The 10301-nt window shown below is 56.3% G+C and overlaps 1 protein-coding gene across 1 annotated transcript in view; it reads left to right on the top strand.

The window, feature by feature from the left end:
• Window positions 1–10301, top strand: part of AHNAK2 (AHNAK nucleoprotein 2) — a 32990-nt gene that overhangs the window by 8116 nt on the left and 14573 nt on the right. Inside the window, exons 5-12 of the mRNA XM_060006405.1 lie at window positions 1046–1192; window positions 1892–2103; window positions 7251–7309; window positions 7422–7520; window positions 8286–8358; window positions 9247–9257; window positions 9300–9450; window positions 10047–10231. Coding sequence (XP_059862388.1) covers window positions 1046–1192; window positions 1892–2103; window positions 7251–7309; window positions 7422–7520; window positions 8286–8358; window positions 9247–9257; window positions 9300–9450; window positions 10047–10231 — 937 coding nt within the window. The remainder of the gene's footprint in view (window positions 1–1045; window positions 1193–1891; window positions 2104–7250; window positions 7310–7421; window positions 7521–8285; window positions 8359–9246; window positions 9258–9299; window positions 9451–10046; window positions 10232–10301) is intronic.

Genomic DNA, 10301 nt, shown 5'->3' on the forward strand with positions numbered 1-10301 from the left:
GGGACCAGGCAGCGGCCAGAGATGATGACAGGGTGGCCAAGCGGAGGAAACTGCATGTGGAAAGGACAGAGGTCGGGGCAGAGCCTGCTCTGGAGCTCAGCTCCGGAGGTCTGGGGCCCAGGCAGCAGCGGTGCAGACTGGGGAGGCTGCCGATGTTGGCGGGCCAGGAGGACTGACAGGCCGGAGAGGGCGATGGGAAAACTGGTTGCTGCTGCGGCTGCAGTGGCAGTGGCCGCGGGGCGGGTGAGGAGTGCTGGCCTCCAGGCCCGGGCAGGCCGAGGCTGGTTCCTGGGCCCTCCCGAAGCCTTGGAGGCAGAGCAGGAGGCTGGGATGCCCCCCTGTGCAGCAGGCTCATCTTGGGAAATGCTGGGGAGGCGGGGCGGGCCCTCGGCTGCCCGTGGGTGTTGCTTCAGAAAGTCTGACGGTCTCATGACAAGTCAGCCGAGCTCGGCACTTTCCTCGTGGGGTTCCAGGATGGGGTGAGGCCGAGCGTCCCGTGCGCCCCTGTGGGCACCAGCATCCCCCGAGGAGGGAGCCTACATCCGGGGCTCCCACTCTCTCGGCTCCCTGGGCCGGCCGGGGGCCTCAGCTGAGGCTGTGCACGTTCACACACACACCCAGCACAAGCACGAACACCCCGTGAGCAGACGCCCTCGTGCTCATAAACACACACGCGCACGCGCACCCAAGGCTGGACACTCAGGCCACTATCTAGGGCCCTCCTTTGCTCGCAGCTCTCCTCCCCACCGCTCTCACAGTCCCCCAGCCCCACCGCTGCCCTCGTGACACACCAACTTGCGCCCACGCCCGGCCCCACTTGGAGGCTGGAGCTGGGCCCTGGCAGCGGCCAGTTTGGATGCAAACTTGGGTTCTGTTTAAGCAAAACTGCCACACCCACGAGTGGCCCTGCTCTGGGCCCCCTAAGAAGCCCCAGTTGGCTGGGGGCTGGCGGGAGAGGCCCCAACTCAGTCCGGGGCCCAAAGGGCAAGGTGAGTATGGGGAAGTCAGCCAGGCAAATGCCCCCTTTCTGCACCCCCTCCACCAGGTCCCCCTCAGCCGGCATCGCACATCTCGGCTCTGCCCCCTCCATAGACTCACTTCCTGGAGGTCCCACCCCAGAATATTACAATTCCCGGGAGCGAAGCTTTTCAGCTGGCCTGGTGCCAACCACGCCCCGCACCCAAGGCCCCCGGTAGGTAGTGTTTGAGGCCATGGAAGAGTTAGGGTGAGGGGCTGGATGGACACGTAGCCCAACCAGGGTGCTGGGGCCACAGCAGGGCCTTGAGCCTCGAGGACGGGGGGAAGGGCATTTGGCGACGTACCAGGCGCCAGCATGTCACCTCCACATCCTTCTCTGTAAAGTGGGGCTTTGGTGACCTTATTTTATTAGTCATTATTCGAGGCGACTGCTGGGTCTGGGCTATCTGTGGGGCCAAGGCCAGGCCAGGCAGGCTGTTAGGACACCTCCCTTGCACTCAGGGGGTGGGGCCCTCAGGACATGGGGACTGTCAGGACAGTGCTCTGGGGGGTGCTTGAGTGCCTCCTTTTCCCTCCCCAGGGGCACGTCTGAGGCTGGCAGGGCTGCTGGCGGCCTTGCCCTGTGGCAGGCAGGATTTCCTCCTTCCTGTTTGTGCATCTCGGCCAGGCTCCAACCAGCCTGGGGCTCTGTCCTAAGGGTGCAGAGGGACCCGCCGGGCATCTTCCCAGCGGTCTGACCTTGGGCGAGGCCTGTCCCCGCCTCCCCGAGCCCCGCTTTCTGTTCCTACCTCGGGTGTAGGGCTCTTGCACCCAAGCAGGTGGCTGGGAGGGCAGGACTGGGCCGGGTGGGGGCCCAGAGGCAGGCGCGGTGGTCCAGCTGGAGCAGGGCTGGCTGAGCCTCCCCCGTCCCCAGGTTCCCGGCTGTTAACACCTTTCCTCACCCCTGCCCTGGAGCGGATCTGGGGGTACGGCTTCTCAGGGCCCGGGTGTCCCCGCCCGAATTCGGGACCTTCCACCGCACCGCCCCCGACACACAGCGCCCAGCTCAAGGCCCCGCTGGCTGGCGCGACCGCACAGCCGCTCGGGGTCCCATCCTCCAGCAGCCGCGGTCCAGAGCCTTCCCAGGTCTGGGCGGACCGCCGCCCTCGCCCCCAGGGACACACCTGCCTGCCCCGCGCGGAGGGCAGTCCGGGCCTTGCCTTGCGGTGACTCAGAAAAAGCTGTGGGGCTCAGGGGAGGCCGGGCTGCCTTTCTGGGCGCGTCCGCGCAGCTCCGCAGACCTCCCCGCCGCTCTGCCGGCTGCCCCAGCCCCGAGCCCAGGCCGGTGGGGACCCTCCGACACCCCCAGCCGGTCACAGGGCGAGAGAGGCAGCCCCGCAATGACCGGTCCCGGGATGGCCGGGGTGGGAGCGCGGCCACCCTGGACTCCGCCCGCCGCGTCTAGTCCCCGCGCAGCCCCGCGGGCTGAGCCCCCTCGGGCCAGTGGCTTCCCCTCCCCCAGCCTCAGATTCCTCGTTGCTCACCCACAGCGCGCCCACTTTGCGGCTGGGGGTGAGGGTCTCGGCAGAACTGGAAGGGGAACTGCGGCCGGAGAGAGTGGGGTCAGCTGCCGTTGCCCTTGGCTTCCGCGCAGGGCAGCGGGCTCGGTGGGGGACAGGCTTTGATCGCCACTGCTCCCGGGGGCGGGGCCTGAATCAGCCTGGGACTCGCTCCCCCCTCCCCGCCGCGCTCCCCCCCCCCCACCGCCCCTCCGCCTCCTCCACAACCTCCTCTCCGCCCACCTCCCACTCCCTGCGGTCCCTCTGGGCTTCTGGGTGGGCAGAGTAGCCCTCTGACATCCATGGGGAAATCAGGGCTCAGAGAAGGGACAGGCTTGCTCAGGGTCACACAGCAAATTGGCCAGGGGGCAGCAGCCAAACCTGCACCCCGCCAGGACTGGGCTTCCCCCGTGTGTTCCACGGGGGCTGGGACGCGCCTGGTGCCCATGCCGGCTGCCCGGCCCGTGGGACAGGGATTCCCTCCCGGCTCTGAGCCCTGCTGGCTGCGGTGGGTTGGGAGTGGGCACCCGTGTCCCCTCCTCACCAGCAATGCAGTCACAGACGCAGACGGTGTGGCTGAGCCCAGGGCCAGACCTAGTGTGAGATCCTGGGCTGCTTCTCCTGGAATACTGAGGACAATTCTGGGGGCGCTGGGCCCGGAGGTGCCTGTGGACCGGTTTTAAGGAAGGGCTTTTGTTGCTGAACCATCACAGGGCTATTGCGGAGCCTGTTTCCCCTTGCGCGGTGCTCGCAGTTATTTCTCCAGGAATATGTCCAATCCCTCTACATTTTCAGATTTATTGGCATAAAGTTTATAATTTCCTCATTTCAATTTTATGTAGAATTTAAACAGTTTTTGGGAAAGGTACAAATCGTATGTGTGTAGCTGGATGCATTTTCCCAAAGTGGCCACACTGGTGTAACCAGTGCCCCTTATCCTCACCAGAGGCCTCTCCCCCGCTGGCCTGCCCCCTCCCAAAGGGCTTCCAGCACCAGTGCACCTGTGAACTGCGCGCAGCGGGTTCTGCCTGAGCTCTTTATGTCTAGCTCTATTGCAGCACTAAGTTTGGGAAATTCACCCACACTGTCTGTGGACGCAGTTCATCGGACAGAGACTCCCAAGTCTTTTTCGTTCTACTGTTTTTTTTGGCGGTGCTGCACATCATGTGGGATCTTACTTCCCGACCAGGGGTCGAACCCGTGTCCCCTGCATTGGATTCTTAACCACGGTGCCACCAGGCAAGTCCCTAATTTAATAATTTTAACAATTAGTTGTTTCCTTTAAGGCTAGTGCTGTCTGTGTCCTGGTTAAGAATTGTTTCCCTATCTCCAGTGTCATTTTGGTTTATCTTCTGGAAACTGTATCGTTAAACTTTGGATCTGCAATCCACATGGAATTAATACTTCCTGGGGCTGACCTAGGGGTCGATATCAATATTATTCCCTGTGAATTTCCAGTGGACCCCACACTGCTGACTGAAAAGATCATTACTTTCCCACAGCGCTATATCTGTATGAGTCTGGTTCCGGGACCTTTGTTTTGTGCCATTGGTTTTATTAATAATTTGCATTTCCCTGACGACTAAAGAAGTTGACCATCTTTTCCGTGCTTACTGGTACATCTTCTTTTGTGAAGTGTCTGTTTAAATCTTTTGCCCACTTTTAATTGAGGTTTTTTTTATTTTTTGTCTTTTTCTATTCATTTGCAGAAATTCTTCTGGATGCAAGTTCTTTGTCGGATATATTGAATTTGCCTTTTCATTTTCTAAAGAATGTCTTTCAAGACTAGAAGTATTTAATTATGATGAAATATATTGATCAGATTTTCTTTTATGATTCACACTTTTGTATCCTGCCTAAGAAAACACTGCCTCCCCGCCAAGGTGGTGAAGAATTTCTCCTGTGTTTTCTTCTAGAAGTTTTAAGTTTTACATTTAGCTCTATGATTCATTTTGAGTTAATTTTTACATGTGCTATGTTGTAAGGGTCTAGGGTTTTTTTCCCCAAATAAATATCTACTTGTCCCAGCACCATTGCTGAAAAGACTATTATTTTTCTATTGAAATAACTTGGCTGCTTTGTCAAAAGTTAACTGATCTTACAAAGTGTGGGACCATTCTGGACTTCCTATTCGTTTTCACTGATATTTGTGGTTATACTGTACCGTCTTGATTCCGTTGAGAGTCAGAGAAAATACCTAGCTGATTTGAAATGGTCTTAATTATTTTAAATTTACTGAGACATTTAAATGAGCTAGCCTATGATCTATCTTGGTGAATGTCCCATGTGCACTTAAGACGAATGTGTGCTCTGCTCTTGTCAGGAGGGGTGATCTCCGCCGTGGCCTCATTGGTTGATGGGTGGATCAGTGTTCTTACCTATTCTGTCTTGTAAGGTTATCGATTACTGAGAGGAATGTTACAATCTCTACTGTAATTGTGGATTTGTCTTTTTTGTCCTTTCATTTTTGCTAGCTTTCACTTCAGTGCTTTTAGCCTCTGTTACTAGGTATATACAGACTTAGGTTTGTTATTATTTTTTTTTATGAATTGTGCCCTTTATTATTATGAAATGATTAGTTTTTGCACTGTATGTATTTTTTATTTCCTTTTCTTTTAACTTCTTTTTGTTTATAGTCCATTTCTCCTAGATAGCATGTAGTCAGGTCTTGCTTTTTAAATTTAATCTCTACCTTTTTGATTGGAATTTTAAGTCCTTTTATATTTAATGTATTGTCAAAATGGCTGGTTTAAATCCTACCATCTTGCTAATTGCTTTCTATTTTATTCCATCCATCCTTTGCTCCTCTTTCCCTGGTTCCTTGTCTTGTTTTAGAATTAATTAAATATATACACAGGTATATAATTACTTAATAACATATATTACATATATAAATATAAATTTTGTATCTATAAATGAATATAGATGTATACGTTATATATAATTAATTATATATTAACTTTATATATTAATGTAAATTATTTATATACATTATATATATGTATAAAACAACGTGTATTTTTAGTATTGCATTTTATTTCCACTACTGACTTACTAGCTACACATCTTTTTCATCTTTTTTTAAAATAAATTTATTTATTTCATTTATTTATTTTTGGCTGCATTGGGTCTTCATTGCTGCGCACGGGCTTTCTCTAGTTGCGGTGAGCGGGGCACTCTCTTCATTGCGGTGCGTGAGCTTCTCATTGCGGTGGCTTCTCTTGTTGTGGAGCATGGGCACTAGGTGCACGGGCTTCAGTAGTTGTGGCTCACAGGTTCTAGAGTGCAAGCTCAGTAGTTGTGGCACATGGGCTTAGTTGCTCTGTGGCATGTGGGATCTTCCTGGGCCAGGGCTTGAACCCATGTCCCCTGCACTGGCAGGCGGATTCTTAACCCCTGTGCCACCAGGGAAGTCCCTATTTTGCCTTTATTTTTGAAGGACAGTTTGCTAGATGTAGAATTCATGGTTAACAAAGTTTTTCTTTCAGCAATTTGAATATACTGTTCCGCTTTTTTCTAGCTTCTGTGGTGTTGACTAGTAATTGTATTGCTGTACTGGTAAATGTGATGGGCCACTTCTCTCTTGTTGCTTTCAAATTTTTCTCTTTCCCTTGAACATTTTGATGTGATTGTCCAGGTCTGGATCCCTTTGTGTTTATCCTACTGGGGTTTGTTGAGCTTCTGAGATCCATAGATTGTTTTTAGCCATTATTCTTTCAAACATTTTTTCCTGCCTCTCTCTCTCTCTCTCTCTCTCTCTCTCTCTCTCGTTTCCTTCTGAGACTTCAACTACACATATATTGGTGTTCTTAATGTCATCTCACAGATCTCTGAGGCTCTATTCATTTTCCTTCAATCCTTTTCCCCTTGTTCTTCAAATTGGTTAATTTCTATCAATCTACAAGTTTTTTGTTTTGTTTGGTCATTTTTTGTTTTTTCTGGCTGCACTGTGTGTCTTGAGGGATCTTAGTTCCCCAACCAGGGATTGAACCTGCGCCCTGGCAGTGAAAGTGCCGAGTCCTAACCACTGGACTGCCAGGGAATTCCCCTAACCTACAAGTTTTTTGCTTCCTTCCACTGGCATCTCAGCCCTCTATTGAGCCCCTCTAGGAAACTTTCAACTTCAGAGTTTCCATTTGGCTTTTTTCTTTTTTCTTAATATAATTTCTATTTCTTTATGACATTCTTTCTTCATTGGGCCATTGTCATCATATTTTTCATTAATTCTTTAAACATGGTCTCCTTCACTTTTTTGAATAAATTTATGAATGTTGCTTTGGAGTCTGTGCCGAATTCAACAGCTGTGGACATTCGAAGATTGTTTCCATTAACTGCTCTGCTCCTCAGTGTGGATCCTACCTGCTTGATTCTGTACATGTCATGTAGTTTTCTATTGAACGCTGGACATTATTATAGTAACTCTGGATCCTGACTCTCCCCGTCAGGGTGGTAGTTATTGCTTTGTTTGTGTGTTTGTTTAGTAACTTTCTGTGACTAACTCTGTGAAGCCATCTACTTTGTCTGTCCTGGCTCACTGCCATCACACCTGATCTCACACTCTCCCTGGCTCAGGGGCTGTGTGTCCTCCCCCGACCCCTGCATGTGCTCCCAGACCCAGGGTCCAGGGTTACACCACCTCTGTGGTACACAGCCTCTCCTGGGCCCCTGCCCCCAGCTCCACCCTCTGCTCTGCCCACCTGCAAGCCTCCACTGACTCCTCCTTTCCCTTTGCAGCGTCTGGCCGGCAGTTGCAGCCTGAAGAGCCAGATGCAGAAACCGCAGAGGACCAGTCCGTAAGTGAGGTCCAGGGAGGATGTGCCCCACTCGTAGCCCCCACCCCCTCCTTTCCTGGACTTGAGCAGAGCCCAAGTGGCTGAGGGTGACCTGATTCTCTCCTCCTGCCAGGTGACGGAAGGGTCTGTGGATGAGATCATTCGGCCCCGGCCACAGGGGTCCTCGCCCGTCTACGAGTACGTGACTGAGGGCGCCGGCTTCGGACTCCCGGTAAGCCTGCTCCACAGACAGCCAGAGGCTCGGGGAAGGCTCAGGTGTGCGGCCACAGGTGACCACGCCTCCTGCATCCCCCGTGTGGGCACCTCACGCTCGCACCTGTGCAGCCACACTGCCCTGCCACAGCGGCGTCCGCTCGGCTGTCCTCTCTGACTCCTCGGTCCTCCTTGGAGCCCTCCCATCAGCTGGCCAGGACGCACTTGAGATGGCACACGTGTGTGTGTGTGGGGAACAGACCTCGTGCTCCTGCGTGCGACGGGACAGAGGATATGTGCACACACGTGCCCTCTCTGACGAGGAGACATAGACAGGGTCCCGCGGCCACCCCTGGAGACACCTGGGGGAAGGCACGGACTAGGCGTGTTTACTGAAGGCCTCATTCTTTCTTCAGAATTGTTTACGTACTTACTTCTTTTGGCCGTGCCGTGCGGCGGCATGTGGGATCTTAGTTCCCTGACCAGGGATCGAACCCGTGCCCCCTGCAGTGGAAGCACGGAGTCCTAACCACTGGACCGCCAGGGAAGTCCCAAAGGCCTCCTTCTTGTACTGTTTCTTTTTTGCCCCCTCTACTTGCGGACACGGGGGCTGGGCCCTGTGGGAATCACAAAGGCCCAGAGTCACCTTCCCCCTGGAGAAACTCAGCTCCCCCTGCACACAGCACACTCTGGGGGATCTAGCCCCTGAGCTGGGGCCTCCCCGAGTCCCTCCCGTCCCCTGGGCAGGGGCAGGTTGGTGACCCGCTGTCTGTCGCTGCTGCAGGAAGACACGCCAAGGAGGCGGAGGTCCTGGTGGAAGCGGGATTCGGGGGACTCGCAGACGCTTTCCAGGATGAGCCTGGGTGTGCCAGGAGCTGATGTGGGGGGGCGGCCCGTCCACACGGGCTCCGGCGGGGGAAGCCAGGGCCAGAGCGAGAAGGCGAGGAGCCGGAAAGCCGGCAGTGTGGCCCTGTGCCCTGCGGACGGGCGTGCCACCTCCCTCATCAGGCCCGGGGGTGGGTAGGGGCTCCGGAACACTGGTCCAGGCCGGCCCCCAGACCCCTCTGCTCTCACGGTGAAGGGCCCAGACTGCTGACCAGATGGACCGGGCGCACGGACCTCAGTGTTCTCAGCTGTACAGTGGGTACGGCTGCTGCGTCCAGGGCCACGGAAGGGCTGGGCTCTGTAGGCTCCCAGCCAGGAGGGTGCGCTGCCTGCTGTCACTGGTGGCCCCAGCAATCCTAACTCTCTCCCAGACCCAGAGGAGCTGTCGTGTCCGAGGCCAGGCTGGCCCTGCCGCTTCCGGTCTTTTCCTCAGCGTTTATGGCCCTCCTTGGTCTGAGCACCAGCTGCCTCGTATGTAACTGGTGCTCGGCGTGAGGGCGGTGGTGAGCCAGGAGCTGATGAAGGAGCGCTTTGGAGTGAGGGCGGCGGTGAGCCAGGAGCTGATGAAGGAGCGCTTTGGAGTGAGGGCGGCGGTGAGCCAGGAGCTGATGAAGGAGCGCTTTGGCCACGTGCAGGCAGAAGACCCTCCCCGCTGCTTGTCGAGCCCCGCTGGGCCCAGACGGTCGGGGCCGGGCTGCTCCTGAGTCCTGGCAGGAGGGGTCGGGGACAGGGGAGGCTGCTCCCAGCTGAGACGGCGGCAGCTGGCTTCCCCCAGAGCCTGGACCCCGTGCCCGGGCTCAGCTGCCCAATGACGGAGGACTCCGGGGTCCCTGGCCTCAGGGGAGGCAGCCTCCCAGCAGCCAGGCCCACTGTGGGGCGGGCGTATCCTCACTGGGGCCCGATGTGCTTCTAGTCCACGCAGGAGGCGATGGAGGGGACACTGAAGACCAAGGTGGAGGCCGGAGCCAGTGGCTACCTTGTCACGGGCGGCGGGGACCAGGGGATCTTTGTCAAGCAGGTGCTGAAGGAGTCCTCAGCTGCCAAGCTCTTCAGCCTGAGAGAAGGTGCCACGGCCCCACCCCACGTCCCCGTGGTCCCCCATCCCCACGTCCCGTGGTCCCCCATCCCCACGTCCCCGTGGTCCCCCATCCCCACGTCCCCGTGATCCCCCATCCCCACGTCCCGTGGTCCCCCATCCCCACATCCCGTGGTCCCGTCAGGATCGGGTGGGGCCTGAGGGGGACGGGCCACAGTGGACTCAGCATGGCCCCATCCCCACGTCCCCGTGGTCCCCCATCCCCACGTCCCGTGGTCCCCCATCCCCACGTCCCCATGGTCCCATCAGGATCGGGTGCCACGACCCCACCCCCACGTCCCCGTGGTCCCGTCAGGATCGGGTGGGGCCTGAGGGGGACGGGCCACAGTGGACTCAGTTGAGTCCCTAGAGACTACCTAGCCGTGTCCGGGCTGGGGCCACCCGCTCTGACAGGTTTTCCGCTTGGAAATGGGGGCTCCTTCCCACCCGGGGCTCAAGAGAAGGAAGGGGCCGGGCAGCCTGAGCAGGGTCGCCTCCTCGGTCACGCACCCCTGTGGACCCCTCCCGTGAGGCCCGACGAGGTCCGGGGCACTGAGGTGCGGGGACCGCTCTGTCTTCGTCTAGGGGATCAGCTGCTCAGCACAACCATATTCTTTGACGACATTAAATACGAAGACGCTCTCAAAATCCTCCAGTACTCAGAGCCGTACAAGGTTCAGTTCACAGTCAGGCGGCAGCTTCCCGCCCGGGAGGACGAGGAGGGAGCTTCCGGCGGCGCTCCGCGTGGCTCGAGGGGCAGCAAGAAGCAGGTGCGCTTGCATGGCCGGGTGCCCAGGCTGAGGCTGGGAGGGGACCCCCACTGCCCCCTCCCGTCCCCGG

The sequence above is a fragment of the Delphinus delphis genome, chromosome 2 (assembly GCF_949987515.2).
Source record: "Delphinus delphis chromosome 2, mDelDel1.2, whole genome shotgun sequence".
NCBI lineage: Eukaryota > Metazoa > Chordata > Mammalia > Artiodactyla > Delphinidae > Delphinus > Delphinus delphis.